General features: G+C 38.1%; 1 protein-coding gene across 3 annotated transcripts in view; it reads right to left on the reverse strand.

The window, feature by feature from the left end:
• Positions 1–24,969, reverse strand: part of TENM1 (teneurin transmembrane protein 1) — an 801,721-nt gene that overhangs the window by 132,179 nt on the left and 644,573 nt on the right. For all 3 annotated transcript variants that reach the window (XM_078363019.1, XM_054251187.2, XM_054251185.2), the window contains exons 19-21: positions 14,460–14,579; positions 8,005–8,266; positions 5,507–5,774 (exon numbers count right to left, since the gene is read on the reverse strand). In XM_078363019.1, coding sequence (XP_078219145.1) covers positions 5,507–5,774; positions 8,005–8,266; positions 14,460–14,579 — 650 coding nt within the window. The remainder of the gene's footprint in view (positions 1–5,506; positions 5,775–8,004; positions 8,267–14,459; positions 14,580–24,969) is intronic.

Raw genomic sequence — 24,969 nt, forward strand, 5'->3', positions numbered from 1 at the left:
CATTTAAAAGTTCAACCAATTCCGCTGTTGGTTTTTTGAAAAATTAGTAAGATATATAGACCACTAGCTAGATTAATAAATAAGAAAACAGAGATTAATACATTCGTGGACACACACATCCTTTCAAGACTGAACCAGGAAGAAATTGATTTCCCAAACAGACAATAATGAGCTCTGAAGAATCAGTAATAAATAGCCTACAAACCAAAAAAAAAAAAAAAAAAGAAAAAAACAAACCCAGGACCAGGTGGATTCACAGCCAAATTCTGGCAGATGTACAAAGAAGAGCTGGTACCATTCCCACTGGAATTATTCCAGAAAATTGAGAAGCAGTGACTCCTCCCCAACTCCTTCTATGAGGCCAACATCATCCTGATACTAAAACCTGGCAGAGACACAACAGAAAAGAAAACTTCAGGCCCATATCCCTGATGAACATTGATGCAAAAATCCTTAAAGAAATACTTGCAAACTTAATCCAGCAGCACTCAAAAAGCTAATCTGCTATGATCAAGTATGCTTCATCCCTAGGATGTAAGGTTGGTTCAACCTAGGCAAATCAATAAATATGATTCATCGCATAAATGGAACTAAAGAAAAAAACCACTTGATTATATCAATAGATGCATAAAAGGCTTTGATAAAATTCAATACCAATTCATGTTAAAAACTCTCAATAAACTAGGTATTGAAGGAATATAACTCAAAATAATAAGAGGCATCTATGACAAACCCACAGCCAACATCACAGTGAATGGGCAAAAGCTGGAAGCATTCTCCTTGAAAACTGGCACATAACAAGGATGCCCTCTGTCATTGGTCCTATTCAACATAGTATTGGATGTCCTGGCCAGTGCAATACAGCAAGAAAAAGAAATAATGGACATCCAAATAGAAAGACAGGAAGTCAAACTATCCTCTTGGCAAATAACATGGTTCTATATCTAGAAATTCCCACAGACTTGGCCCCAAAGGTCCTTCAGCTGATAACTTCAGCAAAGTTTCAGGATACAAAATCAATATACGAAAATCACTAACATTCCTATATACTAACAACAGCCAAGTTGAGAGCCAAATCAGGAACACACTCCCATTCACAAGTTCCCACAAGAAGAATAAAATACCTAAGAATATAGTTAACCAGAGAGGTGAAAAATCTCTCAAAGAGAACTACAAAACACTGCTCAGATAAATCTGAGATAACACAAACAAACAGGAAAACATTCCATGCTCATGGATAAGAAGCATCAACATCATAAAAATGGCCATACTGCCCAAAAGAATTTACAGATTCAATGCTATTTCTATCAAACTACCAATGACATTCTTCAGAGAATTAGAAAAAAACATCTTCTAAAATTCATATGGAAGCCAACAAAAAGCCCAAATAGCTAAGGTGATCCTAAGCAAAAAGGAAAAATGATGGAGGCATTGCATTACTCAACTTCAAACTATACTAGAGGGCTACAGTAACCAAAACAACATGGTACTGGTATACAAACAGTAAACAGACCAACGGAACAGAATAGAGAGCCTGGAAATAAGGTCACACATCTACAACCTTCTGATCTTCAACAAAGCTGACAAAAACAAGCAATGGGGAAAGGGCTCCCTATTCAATAAACGGTGCTGCAATAACTGGCTAGCCATATACAGGAGACTGAAACTGGACCCCTTACTTATGCCATAAACACAAATCAACTCAAGATGGATTAAAGACTTAAATGTACAACCCAAAAACTATAACAACCCTGGAATACCATTTGGGACGCAGAAACTGGCAAAGATTTCATGAGGAAGACACCAAAAGCAATCACAATGAAAGCAAAAATTGACAAATGGGATCTAATTAAATTTAAGAGCTTATGCACAGCAAAAGGAACTATCAATAGAGTAAACAGACAGGCTACAGAATAGGAGAAAATATTTGTAAACTATGCATCTGACAAAGGTCTAATATACAGCGTCCATAAGGAACTTAAACAAATGAATAAGAAAAAAATTAACAACCCTATTAAAAAGTGGGCAAAGGGCATGAATAGATACTTTCAAAAAGAAAACATATATATGGCCAACAGCATATAAAAAAAGTTCAATCTCACTGATCATTAGAGAAATGCAGATTTTAAAAAAGTAAAAAAATAATAGATGCTGGCAAGGTTGTAGAGAAAAGAGAACAATTTAACACTGCTGGTGAGAGCGTTAATTAGTTCAACCATTGTGGAAAGCGGCATGTCAATTCCTCAAAGATCTAAAAACAGAATTGCCATTTGACCCAGAAATCCCATTCTTTGGGTAGGAATATAAACCATTCTACCATAAAGACACATGTACACAAATGTTCATTGCAGCACTATTCACAATAGCAAAGACATGAAATCACCCTAAATGCCCATCAATGACAGATTGATTGGATAAAAAAGATGCAGTACTTATATACCATAGAATACCATACAGCCATAAAAAAGAATGACATCCTGTCTTTTGGGGGGACATGGATAAAGCTGGAGGCTATCATCCTTAGCAAACTAATGCAGGAACAGAAAACCAAATGCTGCATGCTCTCTAAGTAGAGCTAAGTTATGATAAATCATGGACACAAAGAAGGGAACAAAAGACACTGGGACCTACCTACTTGAGGGTGGAGGGTGAGAGAAGGGAGAGGATCAGAAAAAGTAACTACGGGTAGTAGGCGTACTTTTAGTAGATAGGTGGTAAAATAATTTGTACAACAAACCCTGTGACACGAACTGACCTATATAACAAGCCTACGCACATATCCCTGAACCTAAAATAAAACTTTAAAAATAAGCAAATTAAAAGAATTGGAAAATAAGGACTTATAGAAAAAAGTTAGAGGAATTTTGGATTGTCTGCCTAGGGAACCAATTGCTGTAGGATAATATGGAGAAGAGAATTTGAGGCTTTCAGTATGATTTGGTGACGGTCTCAGCAGGAATGATATGTCACACTTGTAAATGTTCACCACAGAGAGTTCGAATTAAGGCATGGGCAGAGTTCAGAGAATTATCAAGGAAGGGAGAGCCACCTAAGCACTGGCATAACTGGTTAAACCTTCTGGACTTGTAGGGGGAGGAGGAGGGAATGATGATACAGAAGGCAAGAGAGAGCATGGGGATTTGGAGGACGGGCTACTAGACAGGAGCTGCTATTGTCTAATGTAGTCTGCAGTAAAGCAGGGAGAGGGATAAATACCCTGAACTTGTTCTCTTTCTACAGTCTCCAGATGGTGCCACTCATCGACCAAATCAAGTGGGAAGTTAAAGGGCAAAGGCATTCAGGGAATGCAGTCCATGGAAGCCAGCCTCTCAGCAGAGAAGGATAGAAAAGAGATTATGCGTGTGTGTTTGTGGGGTTGGGGGGCAGGGAGGGCAAATGGAGAGTAAGTAGCACAAAGTGCCTGTTATACTCACAACACCCTTCTTAGAGAAGCTGAGACAACAAATACCTGCATAGACTCCATGCTTTATATATGCGATCACAGTACCCTGGCCACCATGAAACTGAATGAAAGCAATACCAGCAACTGACATTTGTTGAGTGCTTACGATGTGCCAAGCACTTTATGTTACTCACCTCATTTAATCATAATATCATAACAAACCTATGAGTAACATAATCTTTATGATACTCACTTTACAGATGGAGAAACTGTGGCATTTGGAGATTAAGTAATTTACCCAATGTCACACGGCTCGTGAGTAGAGAAGGAATGATTTGAACCCAGGGAAGGAGTCTGGCTCTAGAGTTGTTCTCATAATCACTACACTCAATAGAATAGGAATTGAGGAGGACTCTACAGGCTGGTCAGCAACCTTCATGGTGGCCTAACGTTAAAGTTCTGCCTTACAAGACTGTTCTAGACTGCACAGTAAATGGCTGACACAATACAATATTTTCTCTAATAGGAACCCGAATACGAGACACACAGGAAGGTAGCAGACCACAGAATGTGAAGAGCTGAGAGAGGAGGGTAGTTAGCATGGCAGGAGTAGACATGAAGTCAGTCTTATGTATGGCTGAGTCACCACTGTGGGAAGCAGCGGACTTGGAAAAAGTTGAGCTGTTTTTAAGGTGACAGAGCAGATGCTGACCTTCTAGAAATGCAATGCATCCTGAACAATGCCATAGATTTTGAGGCCAGCTTGTGAGGCTACTGATGGGATTTCTTGTACTTTCTCATTTTCTTGTGTGTCTTTGCAATAATTTCCCATTTATTGAGGAAATATGAACCTGTCTGTGTTCCTTGCATTCCAGTAAAGTCCAACACAGATAGATAGATGAGTTAATTATTTAAATATATGAGGGTCTCTTAGGCAGAGAAGAGTCATCAGTTTCTCTCTCTCTCTCTCCCTCTCTCTCTCTCTCTCTCTCTCTCTCTCTCTCTCTCCCCCTCCCTCTCTTCCTCTGGGAAGAAAAAAATGACATACTGTAGTCTAAGAAATATAGGTCAGCTCTATGGGAATTATACCATGATAGACACTTCCAAGGGAGGATGTCTAACTGTCTCTTCTGGAGAGCTTTAAAATAATCTTCTCATCTGTCCAAAGGTGATTTACATGAGCTACTGCCTGAAGGTACAAGGATCAATGGATCCCTAACTGCAAGTCTACAGACCTCTATCAAGTTCCTTAGGAAGTTTCCTCTGTTTTCTACAGAGTGAGAGAAATAACAACTTTAGTGTTAGTCTCTCTCTGAATGTCAGGATTCGATTGCTTACCACCATTTCTTAAAACAGACTACTTTTTCTTTTTCTTATATTAAGGTATCCCTCATTTATTAAATTATGGTAGTGGTAGGAATAGTATATTATAGTGAGTTCTTCTAAAAATATTCTTACTTGGCAAAATCAAACATTGGCAAATCTATTTCTGCCTCATTTTCTAAAAAAATGTCATTTGTTTGGGAGAATTAAATATCTGAAAACTATAGGCCCAAAGGACCTCTTAAGGTCCCTGCTATCTATAAGATTCTAGGTTTTAAAGTCTTTAGATCACAAAATATCAAAAGGAAGAGGAAGGCAGGATGCTTTTTCTATTTAACCTGCAGAAGTAACAAGTTAATGAAGTCTAACCATCTTAGACGTAAAAGATAATAAGTGGAGATGGCTATAAGTTAGAATTTTGTAGTCTGTAAGTGGAAATGACAGTCTAAATGTCAAATCCAAAAACATGGCCTATAGAACGCCACACCAAAGGTCACATTTAGAAGGCAGCATTCAGCTCTGGAGACAGTTACAAGTCAGATATTGCATGATTGCACTGGTATGCAGCCATCATGAAAGGGGAACTAAAATCTTTTAAAGCAAAAATGTGTCAAAAGGGAACTCGAAACTGGCCCTAAGGGAGTGTTTAAATGAAAAATGCCTTAGATCCTTTAAATAGAAGAAAATCGATAATTATTCCAAATACAAATTAACATGCAACAAGTATTTTCTGTTCTGTGCATGCAATACTGCTATTTACATAGAATTAGTTCTACATACCCAAAGCCTCTGCCAGGCCCCAAACCTTCTGTCCATAGATATCCGTCTTGTTCCAAGCAAATGTGTAGACAAGATTAGTGGAAGCGGGAAACCACTTCTGTGTGAGTCGCCCTTCCACAGCTACCGTGAGGTGTACTTTTATCATCCCTGCAGGAATCGTTGAATGCGTCAGGAGGATCCGAAGCAGGGTTTTATACCCAGGGGTGCGACTGCTCAGGTAACTCAGTCTCACAAAACTGGAAGGAATGGGGATTTCCTCCTGTACAACCTGAAAGAAAAAAAGAAGCCAAATAGGTTCTTATTAGTGGCCACAGGTAGATAAGGATATTGCATGCTTTGCTGTCTTTGAAACATGCCAAAGGAGAGAGCTTAAACAGGTCTAAGGATGGGAAGGCATTTGTTCTTGAATCTTCATGAGACTGTATGATCACAGGTTTTGAGTTTTGTACCAAAGCTGCATGGAGACAAGACCCAACCTTAAGGATTGCTTTTATTTTTTTTCCCTGCCAGGAAAGATTGTGTAAGGAACAATTTCAGCTTTTCAATTGTGTTCCAAAACAGTGCTTAGTAGGAGTTGAAAAGATCATACCGCTGAATGTCAAGCAATTCAGCACTGTGGGCTCCATTAAGGGGTCTTTTTCTTATATATACATACACAAAATCTTGTTTGGTGTTAAGTCATCTATCATAAAACCATTGCTGTAATCCTTATTCAGGCTAGGCTCTCTAAGAGGAAGAACTCCAGAAGCAGGCCCAGCAAGTGATATTTTATGACAAAGATTATAGTTTCCCTAGAATTAATCTCTCCTGATGCCATCAAATTCGTTTTCTTTGGAGCTCTGAAATGACCCTGAGGCCAAATTTTTAATCAAATTTTTCTTACATATTTCTCTGTGCCTGGATGTAGCAATGGCTGGGAACAAGTTTCTTCAAGGTGGCACTTGGGACTAAGAAGCAAATAACCCCCACTAATTCCTCTGCAAATTTTACACTCAACATTGGTCTCAGAGTAAAAATATCACTTGGCTTCTTCAGTTAACGGCTATTACTTCTTTGCTTAACCAAAAGTGGTAACTAAAACTGAATTGTGTGTTCCACGACTTTCATGTTTCAAAAGACGTATGAAGAAAAAGGCCATTCTATTTAATACACCTAAGGTGACATGAATAGTGTGGATATTTTCATGCTCTCATTCATTTTTACCTCAGAATCTTGTCCCCTCTTACTTTCCCAAACTTGTGGACATAGCAGAACTGATTGTTACACATATGGTAGCTCATATTGTCCAGGATTTTTGGTCTTTCTCCTGTTTCTGAGGACACGATCCCTTTTGTGTACCCTTTGCCCAGTTTTTCTTCCTCTACATTAGCCATTTGGTACCAGCTGTCTTCTCAGATGGTAACAGAGTGCAATAGAGAGGGATAGTATAACACTCACCAACTTAGTAGTTCATTTTCCTAAGAAAACATGCAATCCTAGATCAGCCTGGCCACTTGTGCTGACAGAAGACCCATACTGCCTAATGACATCTGTGAAGGGATTGGTGTGCCAATCAAATGTACTCATTAAACACTGTCTTGTTTTTTCTTCCTTTCTAAGCAAAAAGCAATAGAAAAGATAAGGGGTAACTCTTTGGACTGCTTTTCTTCTAGAGTAGTATTTTTGAGTGAGCCTTTCCTAATTGGTATTCTCTGGGCACTGCTAAGAGTTGGTGGGTGGTATTATGATAAACGAACAATCAGTTCTATCTTGGAGCATCCATTTACTTCTTGATTTCTGGATCTGCAAGACCTATGAGTCCATTTTGGTGGCTTCCACATTTAATTATCATTAAAATTTTTCTATAATGTGGTGAGGAAATTGTACTATGGCCATCTGAATGGTTTAATGTTGAAATGACAATATTGAATGCTCAATAAAGAATAATTCTCAGGAAGTTAAAGTATCAAGGTTCAAAAATGTCTTCTGACTATAAAGCTTGAACATTTAGAAGAAAAGCTTTTTTTTTTTTTTTTAAACTGCACAGGCTTGAAAACTACAGCTACACAACAGAAGTTGTCACGTCTTCTAAGAAAAATGACAGTGGATACAAACTAGACAATAGAAGAAAACTAGATTTCTTAAGGAGCTTTAATTTCAGCATCACAAACAGTCCAAGCTCATGGATTATACTGTTGTTAATAATAAGCCAGCCAGCTTTGTTCTTCAGAGCACAGTGTTTATTAGGTCAAAGTTTGGTGTTTAATTCTTATGAAAGCTACTTATATCTTGCTCTGTTCCATGGCCACAGATAGTGTTATGGCCACAGATTGGTCATGGCCCTGACCAATCATCTTAAAAATGCGTTCCAGAAAAGCATTTGAAGACTTCTCTTGACAAATAAAGGGCAGCACATTATAGGGCTGGCAACAAGAGCAGGAAAACGAATTTAGCTATTATACACTGTTGACCACTCCGTGACATTATTATTTTATGCATTCAAAGGCCGTTATACCCACCTGTAGCTCAGGAACAATAGTTCCCCTTTCTGGACAGGACCCTCCAAATGATGTGAGCGGTGAAGGAAGCACAATAGGGTTTGGGCTGATAAAGTTGGAGATATCACAGGATGGCGGGTCTGCTACAACTCTCTGCATGGTGACTTTCTCCACCACAATAAACTGATTCCAAGGCAACCAGAGTGTCCTCTTCTCAGTCAGGAAAGGTGATCGGTCAAAGATTAAGACAACAGAGATACCACCGATGGCTACAAGGTCAAAGCTGAGAAGGAAAAAACAGAAGACAGTTGCAATGAAATGAAAAATTAAAAAAAACTGAAGTTAAAAAATAGGTTAATTGCAGTGCCCTTTCCTTTTCTGGGAGACTCAACTATATCCACTTATGTTGCCTATTTTATAAATTCTCTCTAGCAGTATGTTCATTCCATAGATGACTTCTTTTTACTATCTTGTAGTCTTCTAAGAAAAAATTCCATGTCACCAATTGAGAGTCCCTCAAAATTTGTAAATCAATTTTAACACTATCTTAAACAAAATCACCACATGCATTTCTGTAAAGCCAACTCTGACACTGCTGTTCCCCTTGTGCTAAAGATAACAGAAAGATGACCATTTAACATTCAGCAGCATCTTTGAGAATGATGCATTATTCATTTTCAAAAAAATCCCATAATGTAACATAAGAGAAGTAAGAAGCCAAAAGGTTAAATATCTTGTTCAGGGTCACAAACATAGTGTCAGAAACCAGACAGTGTCTTTGAGATGGCATCTGGAGAACGATATCAGCAGAGGACAATTGTTAGGGAAAATTTCTTTGAACTCAGCTATGCCTGAACCCTCTACATTTGACTACCCTCTTTGGCCTCCTAGTCTACTTGAACCCCAGATTTAAGATTTCTGGTTTGCTCTACAAGGGATTTTGGTTTCTTTTTGTAAGACAGCCTGTAATGAACCCTGCACAACTTCACTAACGAGTCCTTCTCTGTGACAAAGCAAGTCTACCTCTGCTGTAAGCCAACTCTGTCTATCTCTAGATGTGGTCGATGACAAGTCTATTGTATTGGAGCTGAACGGATTCAGATTTCATTTCATTCTGCACTAGATGGTTCTACCTTACTTCTCTTTTAAGTATAATGACTTCTTTGAGATGATGTACTTGAGAGCATTGGAAAAGCACAAACTCCTACGTAAAAAAGTAAGATAATGATAAATTATTATCACTTTTATGTTAAAAATGGATAAAGGGCAATATGATGTTCCTTAATATTCAAGGCAACTTAAATCCACAGGAGAGAGATGTAAGCAATTGTCTGCATTAAAAAGATTTTTCAGCAAAACACTTTTTCAATGATAAAAAGCTCTGATAGGGAATCAGACTTAATTATGGACATCTCACCACTCTCTTCATATGACATTTATTATATTTATTATAGTATTACCAATCATGTCTTGTTGCAGAAATCTTGCAGACAAAGATAAATGAACAGTAACTAAGGATGGATAATACCGTGTTTTTTATTGCTGCTTTTTCAGTGAAGTAGCTTAATATTAAGGCAGTTTCCAAAAAGAGGATTGGAAGAACTGCATTAGCTACAGAAAATAATCTAGGTTTGAACTAAAAAACAAAAACTCAAACCGTTTATGGTTTAAGACAGAGGGTCTGAATTCATAATAATGCAGGATCAGTTTAAGGCAAGTGTAGTAGGGAAAATCTGACACTACTTGTCAAGAAACCTTTCCTCAAGTTCACCTTCTATGTGGATTTAAGTATGTATCCTTGGGCAAGTTTATACACCTCACTCAAACCTTGACTCCTGACTCAAAATTGAAGTGCTTATTTATTTAAAAAGAAAAAACAAACACAAACATGAAAACTAAATAAATGATCCAGAAAAGAACATAGGTGCCTGGAAATTATTTTCTCTCCTTTTTAAAAAAACTTTTATTTGGCCAGGTGTGGTGGCTCACACCTGTAATCCCAGCACTTTGAGAGGCTGAGGTGGGTGGATCACGAGGTCAAGAGATCGAAACCATCCTGGCCAACATGGTGAAACCCCATCTCTACTAAAACTACAAAAATTAGCTGGGCATGGTGGTGCACACCTGTAGTCCCAGCTACTCAGGAGGCTGAGGCGGGAGAATCACTTGAATCCGGGAGCCACTGCACTCCAGCCTGGTGACAGGGCAAGATTCCGTCTCAAACAAACAAACAAACAAAACTTCTATTCTGTACTTCTAGAAAGATTACACAGACAGGGCAGGCATCTTGATTTGTAGAAAGAATGTGGGTTTGGATTCATATATATCTGGGTTTGAATCGCAGCTCTGCCCTGTGAATTTTGTGTCTTTGGGCTAGTTATTTTAACTTCCTGAGACTCAATTTTCTCATTAGTAAAACAAAGCCTCTATAATCTGTCTCTTAGAGGCTACTATAAATGAATGAATGAGATAAAGACTTAAGGGTCAAGGATATAGTAGGGACTCAATAAATGTTATCTTTCTTCTCAAATCAGATCCATCGCCCTACTAAATTTGCCATATGTTTTCTTTATAGGTCAGCTTTTGATTATCTCCATGAGCAGATACTGATTTTTTTTTTTTTTGAGATGGAGTCTTGCTCTGTTACCCAGGCTTGAGTGCAGTGGCATGATCTCGGCTCACTGCAACCTCCACCTCCCTGGTTCAAGCAATTCCCCTGCCTCAGTCTCCCAAGTAGCTGGGATTACAGGCACATGCCACCACGCCCGACTAATTTTTTTGAATTTTTAGTAGAAATGGGGTTTGACCATATTGGCCAGACTGGTCTCAAACTCCTAACCTCAGGCAAACCACTTGCCTCAGCCTCCCTAAGTGCTGGGATTACAGGTATGACCCACTGTGCCTGGCTACAGATACTGTTTTTTAAGGTCTTCTTGGAACTTCCTCTAGGCATCTTATGGTGGTTATAGTTCTTGGCTAGGTTATAGTTCTCAGTTATTTAATGAAACACTAGGTATTGCTGTGGAGGTCTTTTGGAGATGTGGTTAATTAATATCTATAATCAGTTGAATTTAAGTAAAGGAGATGGTCCTTGATAATGTGGGTGGGCAAAACTGTTTCTGTGAGGAGGAAAAAATTCTGCTTTAAGATCATTGCATCTCTTTCCTGAGAGTTTCCGGTTTTCTAGCCTGCCTGACAGATTTCAGACTTGCCAATCCTCACAATCGTATAAACAAATTCTTTGGAATAAATCCCCCTCTCAATACATTCATATCAATACCTATGTCATTCTGTTTCCCTGGAAAGCCCTGACTGATATACTTCTCACCTTCCACCTAGCAGTTATACACAGTAAACACTGCCTGGCCGACTCATTAATTGACATGGAGGTGGAAGGTGGAACTGTGGCCAGAGATTCATCTAAAGCATTTTCAATGTCAAATAGAAAGCTCTCTAAATGATTACTTCTTTGGGATTTCTCCCACCACAAATCACCTCCATTTGTATGGGCCATTAAGAACAGGTTGTAAAGTCATATGAGAGTGTATATAAAAGACCCAAGGGGAGAGGGTTTGTTTGTTTGGAGATTGTTAATACATAAGGCCAACCAGTCCTATCCAGAGATGGAAGAGTACCAATACCTATGCAAAATGCTTCTCTCTCTCTGCCTTATGGCATCCACAAATGAACAAACTTTTGCCTTGAGGAGAATCAAAGGGAACCCTCTCTTCATCTTCCAGTCTTCAGAACAAAGTTCTTGAGACCTTTAATGCTTCTCAAGAACCTTTCAAGGATGTTGTCACTTCACTTGTTTTGCTTATCATTGCCTGAACTATTTACAAATAGTTCTCTTTCAACACTTTAGTGAGTACAGTTATATATCTAAGTTGAATGTGGTAAATCACAGAAGAAGAGAGCTAGGTTACTTGGGTTTAAATCTTGAACTCTATTCTTACTATCTGTGTTACTCTGGATAAGTTTTCTCATACAACAAATGGGGAGGATGATAATGATATTTATCTCAGATGGTTGTTGTGAGGATGAAAAAGGAATGACATTCACGAAAGTGTCTGACATATAGTAGATACTCATAAACATTACCCTTTCCTTTAGAATAGGCTTTTTTTCTTTTCTGCTAAGTAGGCCCTTCTCTATGTGAGTATCTAAGCTCTTCATACTTTTAAAGGGCTCAATCTTTCACCACCATCCTTCCTTCTGCTTTGAATAAATTACTTTGGTCCCATGACCTAGATCTTTCCTGGTTCTTTGAGGAAACCTGTCAGTTTACTTTTGCAAGTAGTTGATAATGGGGGCAAATAGTTCTACATCCCACATGACATATTTCATTCAACAGGAACTTTGAGAGAGCTGATAGTTTCACCCGAAGCAGTGATACCATTGGTGAGAATTATAAGGACTGTGGCAGACTGGAGGGTTTGAGATTTGGACTGGAGGACCCTATCAGCAACTCTCATATCCCACTCTGTTTACCAGGTATCTAGATGCTAATCTCAGCCTTTTTATACTCTTTTGACCTCAGGTATGTCTTTCTTATGATTTTCTACTTTTGAAATGCACTTTCTCAAACTGAGGTAGCAACTAGCAGAGACATATAAATGGAAACTCTCATCACGCTGTCACTTTATGTCCAAGAAATGACAGTGGAACAATCTGGTTGGCATTTGGGGCCTATATTTTGAATACTTACACCTTTATGGAGCCTGAGGGGAGTTACTGCCAGAGGGGATTCTGATTCTGACTAGCATCTGTTATCTATATAAACTTAGTTCTCACCGTGAGCTTAGCTGAGGAGCATCTTGGGGCATTTCACTTAAAACTAAAGACAGAAAAATTATAGCAAAGATCACCCTCTTTAATGTTTGCTATATACTGGAAACAAAAATTTTTAGACTCTTTAGGTATCAAGATTCTTTTAGATTCTTGCGTGAATATAAAATAATTCATCGAAACTTTGTATGAAAGCTAAAGATGAGGGCTTCTCAGGCCTCCATGAGAAGTCAAAATCAAATGTCTCAGAGGGCATATTCTATTTAGAGAAATAACCCATTTCTTAATTTATGGCATATGGTTGAAGATATCTGCAAGGGTGAGGCTAGTTTTAAGCACCAGTTACTGGTGAGTGCACTCACTATCAAAATTCCATTATTTAATCTAATTGGGAGAAAAACTCATTTGAATTAATAGAGATCTCCGATTATAGAATATTTGAAAGGAAATAGTTATATATGTGTGTGTGTGTGTGTGTGTGCACGTGCGCGCATATATATGTACATATATGTGTGTACATACATGTGTGTGCTACCAAAGTAGTTCTACTGAGCTTGTTATCATATAGAGATGGTTAGTTAGTAATTAGCAATATAATTTATACATAAATAATTTATATAATTTTCTAAAGTCCTTAAGAACAGTTTATTTTCTTAAGTAGGCTAAAACTCTTTATTATCTTTTGAAACTAATTTTTTATAAACAGTTTCTTGAAAGGGTCTTGAAAAAATAAATCCAGCACAGCCCAAGTTGAACAATGAACATTTCTAAAGTGGCTAGGACTAATAAGGTTTGATTGTAGGTTCTTGAAATTAGATAGTTTCTCACAATGTAATAAAGCTCCAAGCCAACAGGTCTCTTTTTTTTTTGGTGTGTGATTATTGAAGGGGCTTGTTATGAGTAGGACATTTTAAGGATAGCCACCTGGAGACTAAGGTGTCTCAAAGCCTTTATTACAGTGTTCCTGAGAGTCATAAATAGGTACCTTTAACCTGGAGCTGGACACACGGGCCTATTGATTTAATATTCCGAGTCAATGTCTGTCTAAATGACAGCAACAAAAATGTCGTTATGAGCAAATCATTTTCCAGGTTGAGAAGGTTTTACTTCAAGGTCTTGCTTCCCAGATCTTAGAGAACCTTGAGAAGCACTTAGAGAGCAGCCTGGTGGTTGGTGCTTCAGGTTAAATCATTGTAATTAAGTAGGCTGGCCAAGCTTGTCCATCAGTTGCAGCCAATAGTCAAATAGGCAGCCGAGGCAGGATGCATTTTAAAAACTTCTTAATTCATGTGGTTGAATTCTGTATTTTTGGAGGAAATATTTTGGATGCATTCATTTCTGAAATATTTGGGGGTTACTATGGAAAAATAGCCTATGTGTTCCATGGTTCCTTATTTATCACTTGCATAATCTAACTGAACTTTGAAGTTGCATTTGTAGATGGAATTAGATAAAGGATAGACAACTTTTCACATGGCCTAGGTTACAAGACGACTTGAAAGGATTAGAACAGGAATTCAATTTGAATTAATTAGGAAACAGAGGAAATAAATATCACCAATGACTTTTTGAGATATAGTTTGAAGAAAGATGGGCTTAACATGACTGTATCATCTGAGCCCTAGTATTACCCCTGGCTAGAAGTCAGTATTTGGCCCCTACAATGATCAGAAACAACACTGACATACCTTCCATCTTGCCGGCTGATGGTAAACCCGTAATCACTGTGGTGCAAGAAACTGACATTCACTCCCACTAGAGGAGTTCCATCTACGGCCACCACTTGGCCTCTAATCACACAGGCACGCCTGTAACACAAGACCAAAGGCAAACAGAAAAGCATGTTGAGACTAGATTCCAGAAGTCAAGTTGTAGAAACTTTGGAAAACAGTCAAGTGTAACAAAGAAAACAATAATTTCACAAACCAATAGAAAACTAACCTTCTGGGGAGGGGATGTGTTTCTCTTTTTTTAATCCATCAAAATTAGGATCATACTTGGTATGGTTCTCAATCCAGATATTTTAAGGTTGAAAACATATTACTAATATTGTCCAATGTATTTAGAAATTCCTTAATATATCATTTTGTAATTATACAATATACCCTTAAATTAGTATCCTATAACTTGCTTAACCCACTCCTGATTTTAGAACATTTTGTTGTTTTTTATTTTTTTTCTGCCTTAAATTTCTTATCATTTCCCTGGGAGAGAGTCCTAAGTTGTGGAAGGATACTTTTCTGTTATCAAAATTAAAGTTAATTACATTAGTTAATACATAAACATATTGTAAGGTAAGACTAAAGTCCCTGCTGACCATCTCTTTACTACTTCCTGGTGTTCTCATCAGAGGTAATCAGCAGTATTAGTTGTGTGCATTTTCTATGGATTTACACATATAGTATGAATATTTTTAAGCCTCCTGATACACACTGCCAAAGTGCCTTTTTCTGGAAAAACAACCAGCCAACCAACCAAACAAATTTAGTTGAGTACACTTTAAGTTAAAGTCTGCAAAAGAGACATGATCCCCGACAGTGATATACTGCTTTTCTTGCCTAATTTAAATAAAATATTTCAAGACACTTTCCCTTTAAACAAACAAGTCTCATCCCTACTAAAAAATGGAACTCCATTAAACTAGTCCCTAAATGGGTCTCTCTTTCAGAAACATAGGCCACTAAAATGTACAAGACTTTCAGCCCTAGCCTGGCTGACAAGCCGTAACAAATTTCAGGAGGCTGGCAGTTAAGAAGAGTGCCCTGGGACAAATCCCAAGCAAAGAATTTTTTTCACTGGTCTGCTGTTATTTGGGGAGGAAGGGACAGTTTTTTTCGCCAGAGTTTAATCCTAGTCTTGGCAGCCCTGAGCTCTTGGACATGAATTTTATAGCTGGAGCTGGCAGAGTTGAGGAAGGTTGAGCAAGGTCAGTGATTTTTCCTAGGGCATCAGTGTCACTTTTTTTTTCTTTTTTAACCAAGTGATATTCTGGGTATCCAGGGCAGCTCACTCTTGGATTTAAAGGGGCCATGCTATTCAGACAAACATGGCTGTTGAGAGTAACCCTAATCAGTTTACCCTGGAATTATACATTCCTTTAACAGAATAAGAAAGTAAAGGGAAGTGTGTAAACACTCATGGCCACAAACATCATTTGAAAAAAGAAAAACACCTTTGAATAAGCTACAGATTACCAGTGAAAGTTTACTGTATATGTTTTAGCCAATAAACCTCACCACTAAATTCTGCTTCAATCAGAGGAACTGGTTGTAAGTTATGCTAATAGGGTTTATACTGTTCTACATAAGGGCTTCCCTAGCACAAATGACAAGCCATTAAGTATTATGCAAAGGCAAGTGAGTGTAATTGTTGCTATTAGTGTTTGTGTATTTTCTGAACTCTCAGACCAACATTCATAGATCTATAACGTAGATCAGTGGCTTTCTTTCCAGTGAGCTGTCCATTTTATGAATTACGTAAAAATCATGGTTCTGAGTGGCATGCAAATGGCATATTGGCAGTTGTTTTGCCATGTTTGATTCTTCCAATTTCGGTATCATTTTGAAATCCCGTTTGTTCTAATAGAGAAGACACTTGAAGTCATTGAGTTCTGGATTTTGAACTAATTCTGACAGATCTGGTCCCAGGTTCTAAGTCCAATGTAACAAGAAATGAAAATAAAACATCTCTGGTTTTATACAGTAACGTTTTAGATGTCTTTACAGAACAACTTTTGACAAGGTGGATATAGTTTGAGTGGAAACAAGCTGAGAAAAATCTCCTGCAAATTACATAGGGATTGGTTCCAAGGGGGGCTGGAAGACACTGTAGTGATGCCATACAATTTAGAAATTAGTTAAGCATTGTTTCCTGAGCTCTCAATGCTGGTAGCTGCTTTGGGAGTATGGTGGGGGTTAGTTATTACCTTGCCAACCCTCCACCAGTTAACAAGGTGGCCTTTAAAACAATAACACCCACCTAGGTGCTTGCTGATTCCCCATTGGCAAGACAATTCCAAACTCACTCATTTTATTTCCTCACATTAATGTAGACATTGTGTTTTTCTACAGATGTACTAGGCTCAATTATTTTTGTTTTTATTTTGTCAAGCTTCCTTGGCATTATTTTCTCGTATTTTATGACACACACACAGACCTGTCTCTTCTTTCTGCTGTTCTTTTATTTTCTATATGGCTTATATTTATGAAGGATCCAAGCTGGTGAGTGAAAGTCTCATAAAGTTATCATTATTCTGTGCATTTCCCTTGTATTCCTCTTTCTTCGTTCTGTATCTCATTCTGAGTAGTCTTGTCTTTTGACTCGTCTGCTTCTTAATATTCCTCATGTTTTATGAAGCACACAGATTTGTGTGATAACGACTCATCAAAGTCATCATTATTCAAGACATTGTCTACCTGTTCTTCTTTTCATTCATTTCACTCTTCGTCACTCATAAATAATGCTCACAGACTTGTCTTTCAACTCCCCTACTTTTTTATTCCTCATATTTTATGATCCACACAAACTTACAGCATATGATAAAGCCCCATAAAACTTATTATTCTACATTTATCAGTATTGAACTCCCTTTGTAATGTATTAGACTTTAAATGTTCTAAGATTCCCTGTATCTTGCTGCATTTGCTCTCATTATTTACACACTCCATGTCATCCATTTTTCACAAGAATAACTCTTAGGTCTTTTTATTCCTGTATTACTAGGACTTACTATAATCTTTGAACAGTATCAGTCATCCAGTGTCAGGGTAAATTATCTAAACTTCAGGACAGTATTAAAGTATTCGTTTTAATTTGCAGTAATCTTGACTGGCACTGCATGCTGAAATTTAGGAAAAATCTACTGTTTAGGCAAAGTCTCCATTTGAAAAAGAAAGCTCTTGAGTGTACTTGCTTTCCCAGACAGGCTACATCATGTCCAAATGGCCATTAGGAAGCCTTCATATATATTCTTTGGAAGTGTGGCATATTGTGCCACTTCGTTCAGCTCAACTGCCATTTTGTGCAGATTCCAAGTTCCATTTTCTTAATAATTGTGTATGGTAGCCTTGATCTGGTTTGTTTTTCCTGATTCCCCACAGTCCCTAAAATACAGTTCCTCTTTCCCATTTATATAATCTATTCTGATTATGCTTCTTCTATCTAAGGCAGCCTGTATAATTCATTTTTTTCCCCCAAAGTTAGATCCTAGCTGAGTAGTGAGGTATGTGTGGTGAGGGCCTGCCTTTGATACTACCACAGTCCTGCTTTCTGTGATTTTTCTTATTCCCATTATGGTGCCCTCCCTGTTTCTTCTTCCAGAGAGTCCCTGGCTTCCTCAAATCACCATTGAAATTAGTCCTACTTGGCCAGTACTTGGTCTGCCATGGGGAGGCAACTTGAACTCTTAAATTTTTGCCACATCAAAACTACCTTCAACCTGAGTTCTGGTCCTTAAAAATCTGTCTTTTTCTGAAACCTTTTCAATTGAATAAAATATAGAACTCTTCTGAATCTTTCAAGCAAGATGATAGAAGCTACTGTCTGGACTGTCATGAAGCTGGTCCTGGACATGTGTACAGCAGCTATGTGTCCAGTGTAACTGTCTTTTATGTTGGATTGGTGTGTCTAAATGTATGTTCTTCTGTACTTTCAATGGCAGGCATTGCATACTTTCTGACTTTGCTTGGGGCTCTCTTTTGATTCACAGACATGGATGGGATGCTTTGCTTGGTTGAATCTTTGAAAACAAGAACCTCTCCCTGCTGTTGTTGGTTAGAGCAAGATAACTTGAACTTAGATGGGCATATCCAGTGTGACCTTAAAAACATGCATGGGGAATATCACCCCTCACAAGTGTCTTTTTTCCCGTTCTCCAGAGAATACAGCTTGCTGCCAAGCTGTCTACCTGCTGTCACTATGCTAAAGCAGCAACCCCAAAGGAATTGCTTCTCCACTTTAACTAAATGCTGAATCCTCTAGGTGTCTGGAGCTTGGTCTGAAGAACAGGGCATCTTGGGAAATGCAAGTCAGAATACATTTTACTGAGAGCCTTATTTAACTAACAAGCTGCTTGTTAGACAGTTCTGATGCAAAAGGTCTAATTCATTCTGTATTTGCTATTTTCATGGAATAGTCAAATTATCCCTAGCTTTCAATCAACTCTTGGTTCCATTCTCCTCTTGCCTTATTTGTTGTCTTTTGTCTTCGATGTCAAATCTCCGATATTCGTTTAACACCTCAGGCAACAACATTAACCTCAAGCACAAAAGTTGGTTTGAAAAACAAGGCTGAAAAGTAAATTGCTGAAAGAAGATGCAATTTCCTACATTGTATTTCTGATTAAAGTATGTCGAAAGAAAACGGAGACTCAGGGGGCTAGAAAAGTGATAGCGATTTGCTTTTGTTGCTAACATGAGCATAGGCAGGCTTTGAAGGGTAACATTCAAAATCAAGGACCTAGCCAGCAGGGGATCTAGCAGCAGGTGTGCAGGTTAGTTTGTTTTTTTCCATAGGAACAGATGAAATCCTTTCTACAGCTGACAGCTCTGGTCAAAAGGTAGCATTGAGAAGGACTGGGCTTGGAGAGGCTATATGAATCCTTTGCTCACTAGTGTTTGAAGCCCTGTAATTTCCTCTTTGAATTGTCTGTTGGTTCAGGTCTCCAAGGGATAGAAATTTGTTGCATATGAGGTGTGACTGGAGGATTCCCCTGACAATTGTAGCTTTGGGGGTCTCTACTGGAATGCAAATACCTCTGAATAGTTAGGACAAAGGGTTTGTGGTGTTCCTGTTACTACTGCCATCACAAAGTGAATAAAGGGGCTTCTCTTTAGAGTGTAACTTTGGGATTGTGGTGTTGGTCCTCAGTCCTGTCTGATAATCTTTTTCTCTTATAGATCAGTGATTCTTAAACTTGATTGTCCAAAGAATCACTGGAAAGGCTTCTTAAAACACAGATTGCTGGGTTGTATCCCCAGAGTTTCTGATTTGGTAGGTCTGGTGTTGGGTCATAGAATTAACATTTGACAAACATTTGAGAACAAGACAAACATTTGAGAACTGCTGCTTTAGGAAAAGCAAGGCCATAATATACACAGCCAATTAAGGCATATGAACTGGAGAGGGAGGCAGGAGGCATAAACCATATCCAGGCAGGCAAATCAACCACTGGTTCACAATCTCACCCTTATAAAATCTGTCAGGCATGAATTTTAACTCTTCCATATAAACCTCTGGAAAAGGGTTTGCAACAACTGTAGTTTGGGGGGTCATGTTGAAACTGGCATGACCAAGGGGTGGTTGCACTACAAGATGAACTACAGGGTCTTCAAATTCAGAGATTATAAAATGGAAATATGTTTTAGTCCAATTTATTTGTTCCAAATAAGTGTCCATGTCTCCCCCATCCTCATTATAGAATGCTCATACTTGTATTATTGTATCATAACCGGTCTCAGATGACAGTTATAGATGTCTGTCTTTTTATTAGCTAGCCACTGTAGGGCAAGAACTGTGTGATTTTCTTCTCTGTGTCCTTCCCAGTGCCTAATGTACACAGCACATGCTCAAGGCAGGTTCAAAGAATTTCAACTCAAATATTTCAAAATATGAAGTTGTAAGATCCAGGCCGGGTGCGGTGGCTCACGCCTGTAATCCCAACATTATGGGAGGCTGAGGCGGGCAGATTATCTGAGTTCAGGAGTTTGAGACCAGCCTGACCAACGTGGAGAAACCCCATCTCTACTATTAGCCAGGCATGGTGGCACATGCCTGTAATCCCAGCTACTCAGGAGGCTGAGGCAGGAGAACCACTTGAACCCGGAAGGCAGAGGTTGTGGTGAGCCAACATTGTGCCATTGCACTCCAGCCTAGGCAACAAGAGTGAAACTCTGTCTCAAAAAATAAAATAAAAAAATAAAATAAAATAAACCCAAAGATTCTTGCAACCTATGCTCATGGCAATGCTTCAGGCAAGGGTTTCAGTGACTACATTGAGATTCCTATGTGACAGATGCCTTACACTTTATTTATTAGAAGCCAACATTCTGGATTGAGCATTACGACATTCTCATCAGGAGTGTTTTGTTTGATACTTGACTCTTTTATGGAATTAAACAGTACCTATTGTGATCAGGAAGATGAAATGAATAGTCCTCAAATGCTTAATTTATGCACACTAACCCCATTATTCCTTTATATATTATTATCTAATTACCATTTGGTATTTTATAATTTAAATGCATTTGGGACTTCTAATATCCAGATATGTTTGGGGTTTCCTTATAACACCTGCTATTTTTGATATATGTTATCTAACCTGGTACAGCACTGTGAAAACAATGTTATAGCATAAACCTGTTTCCATGTTCTGAAAATTCAAATGCAGTGAATGTTCAGATGCAAACCTAATACAATCTCCTCATTAGTTTTTTCTTTAATATGGCAGGCTGATTTAATCCTACTCAGTTGGTCACTAGCCCAAATAAATAATGCCTACCAAGTGGGTAACATTAAAAGCAGCTGGGAGCATTAGCCATCAACATTCTAGGACTCTGGGAAAGGTGGTGCTATTGAAAATGCAGATAGCTTTTTAAGCAGAATTATTTTCCTCATGGCTAGTGATGTTTCAAATAAAACAAAATGGGGGCACTCACCCTGAGGTAGGGTGGCTATTTTCCCATCTGCCCTGGTAATTGCTTGTCAAAAGTAGGCTTGCTTTGGATGCCTGAGATCCCCAAAGTAATGGGAAAAAGATCAAGTGTTTTGAAGCAACAAGAAAACTGACGACACAGTCACATTTTCAGGACTACGTAAGTACCAGTTTGCTTCATTTAGACACATGATTATTTTCGTCCAGAATTTGAATCCTGAAATATTTGTCCTGTAAGCCCTTGCAAATCTTGAATAGTGTGAAGTTAGTTTTTCCTTTAAAAATTTTGGTTTCTTTTTCCCTTGTTCTACACATTACTCTAGTGTTTTTTATCTTTGCAATCAGCCTTATTGGGTTTTGTTAACCTCATTAACCTCTCGTCACTTCTCGGAATCTGCCTTTTGAGTAATGGGTGGTCATTAAATATAGGAAAGATCCTTCTTGTTGGCTATCTCCTGGGCATATATTGCTCTTCCCTCCACAGAGGAAGAAATGTGGCCTTGTTCCAGCCACAGCTGTGTTCTAGCTCTGGCTTTCTAGTAACCACCATTGTGACTTTTCCTAAGAAATAGAATTAACTCTCAGCTCCATTTGCTCTTTATGTAAAGTTGGAATGATCTTTCTTTGCTTACCTCTCCCTAGCCACCTCACAAGGATGCCATCACAGTAAGATTACATAGTAAAATGATCACTTTTTGAACTAGGCCTTTTGAATTCTATTGTCATGAATGCTGATAATTATTAGATATATATGTTCTATAAATAAAATATTTATTATACTATGACTCAGGTACTATGCCAGATACTTCCCTTACTGTATTTCATGTAATGTCCACATAACCCTGAGTAGGTACAGCTATTAGGTCCATTTAAAAAATGAAGAAACAGACTCAGAGAGGTTAAAAATCTTGCTTAAGGTAACACAGCTCATAAGTGGTGGAGGGGTGGAGATCTCTTGACCTGGCCTCCAAAGAGCCTGAACTGTATTGCAGATATTTCTTAGTCAAGAAATAAACAATATGGCTACAAATGAAGAGAAAGTGATCACCTACTAAGATGTTGCTATCTACAGAATTATTGCTACCTGGAGAAATTTACCAACTGCTGAGCACTTTCTATGTGCAGGGTGTGTAGTGGAGATGAGTTATAGCACGTCATTTGTTCTTTTTTTCCCAAACTTGCATTCACTTTGTCCTTTCTAGGGACAGAATGAGATGATAGAACCAGTTAGAGAGTCACTACAAGCAAATAGTATGACTGAGTAGTATGTAATAAGGATTTGAGCCTTTTGACTTTAGATCCTAATGGAGCAGTAAGTAGGATAGATAAAATATTAGAAAATAACTATTCATGCTGAGATAAGTTGTAGGTAGTTACTGGTATTATTGATTACAATTATTAAGCATTTTGGAACATCTGAGTTTCAAAGGATCATAAATAATCAGTTGAAACAGCCTTTTGAAGATTTGTGTTCTGATTTTTCATTCTTCTTTGCCCAGGAACATTTGCAAAGAAGTGAAAGTCTCACAGTTTTTCTTTTTGGTACCTTTAGGTGTTGACTGCTGATTTCAGGAGACAGTCAGCACTATACATCTAGGAACCTTCTGCACTTTGTAATGTTTTAAATGTGTCTTGAACATGTGTTTTCTGAATTTTAGCATTAGACAACATAGTCTGAAAATCAGGAGATCCCATCTTCAGTAACAACGTTCACATGAAGATCAAAGTGCTTTATTAGCAAGTAGCTACAGCCTTACTTCCCAATTAGGACATCATCATCAGAGGTGATAAGCAAAGGAGATTTCTCAGGAAAAGCAACATGGAAAGACAAACAGAATCACAAGCAACCATGGCCAATCCAAAACACATCGGAATTCTTTTTCTGAATGTGAGCAGGTCATGTGCAGTGCCTTCCTCTAGAAAGGAAGGTGAACAGAAGGTAGATTTGAGGATGTTGGTGCTCTATAGAGAGCTTACCCGAGCCCTTAGTCTATTCAATTTATTCAGCAATTGTTGCATTGTATGTTTATCAACCCCTAGTTGCGTACTTGGTATAATGTCTGTCATGTTCCTAGATTAAAAACACACAAAAGTCTGCCAACAGAAAGTAGACTTAGAGGTCTTTAACAAACAGATTCATGAAAAGGTTAAACACAAGGCATATGGATTCAAATTTGTACCTCAGTGAAATTACAAATGTTTATGTTGCAGACCTTCTGGGGTTACTCGTAGACAGACAAAACTGTACATGTTAATTCTGTGAATGCTTGAATACTGTAATAGCACTATATTTCCTTTCAATTATTTTAAAATATAGGCTTGGCTTATCTTTATTTTAATAATTCCAAGTCAGTAAGTGGTTTCTCAACATTTGATTTATTCTAGGGTTAACACTAATTGATGAAGATCCGGTATTTTTTTTTCTGGTCATGCATGAGCAAATGGTCTATGGCTGTTACTGATTTCACTTTCCAGGTCCCATTCAGTTTGTCTGAGGTATTCAAATTTTCTCAACATATTCTTGGAGGGCAGGTGCCCCATCCATTTATCAGTAAAACCCAGTGAAAATATGCAGTAATTCCTTGAGAAAGGTTTGTTTTACAAATTTGTTTGCAATTTTCCATTGCAGATGATGTCACAGAATTTTGATTCAACTGGCCCCCTAAAAGTCAACAGCAGGCTCCAATTTCTGTGAAAATCTATTGCATAGGGGCCCAGGTAGCAAGAAGCATTTATACTAAGATCATTTCGTATACAGATGAATGTTATTCAGGTTACTGCTCTAGTGTCACCTCCTCAGAGAGGTGTCCCTGGGCCACTCTGTCTAAAATAGTCCTTCTTTGTCCCTAACCTTTATCTCACTTGACAGTGTTTATACCTTCCTGACATTTACCTTTTTCATTGTTTGTCTCCCTCACTAGACTGTACGGGGAATAGATTTTGTCCACTATATCCCAGAGCCTAGAACAGTACCTATCACTGAATGAAGAAGTGAACCAAGTAAACATTATAGTGTTCACACATTTAAAGAGTGAAATGATTAATCTTCCCCTAAAATGGATCATCTTGAAAGAAACTGTAGGATCTATTGTTTTAAATGGCTCCAAAGTGTGGTTAATGGGGATTTTTTTTTTATTGTGCTAAATGGGATTTTTTTTGATGATTAATTGTTTTTTTTCCCCCTGGAATTTGTTTGGTACACACATTTTAAATTGTAGAGAAAATTATTTATAGCCCCAAATGTCAAAGGATGAAACTGTTTGCATATGGTTAAACTGTAAATAAGCTTTGTATTTTTCTTGCAAGTCATCAATAGTCTCCTGTGTGTGTCAATTTTTGCAGCTTTTCATGCTCACCTGAGCCAATTAGTCCCATGTCTTGATTATTGCTGAAAACTTCCAGGTCAGTTTCACTTCTATAATTGTTTAATGACTTTGTCTTATTTGCTAGAATGCTTCTGGCTTAAAGGGCTACCTGTCTTCCCCATCAAAACAGCTGAATTTGGACTCCTGAGTTGATGAACTCCAAGCCCCCTTAAAAACCTGATG

The sequence above is a fragment of the Callithrix jacchus genome, chromosome X (genome assembly GCF_049354715.1).
Source record: "Callithrix jacchus isolate 240 chromosome X, calJac240_pri, whole genome shotgun sequence".
Taxonomy (NCBI): Eukaryota; Metazoa; Chordata; class Mammalia; order Primates; family Cebidae; genus Callithrix; species Callithrix jacchus.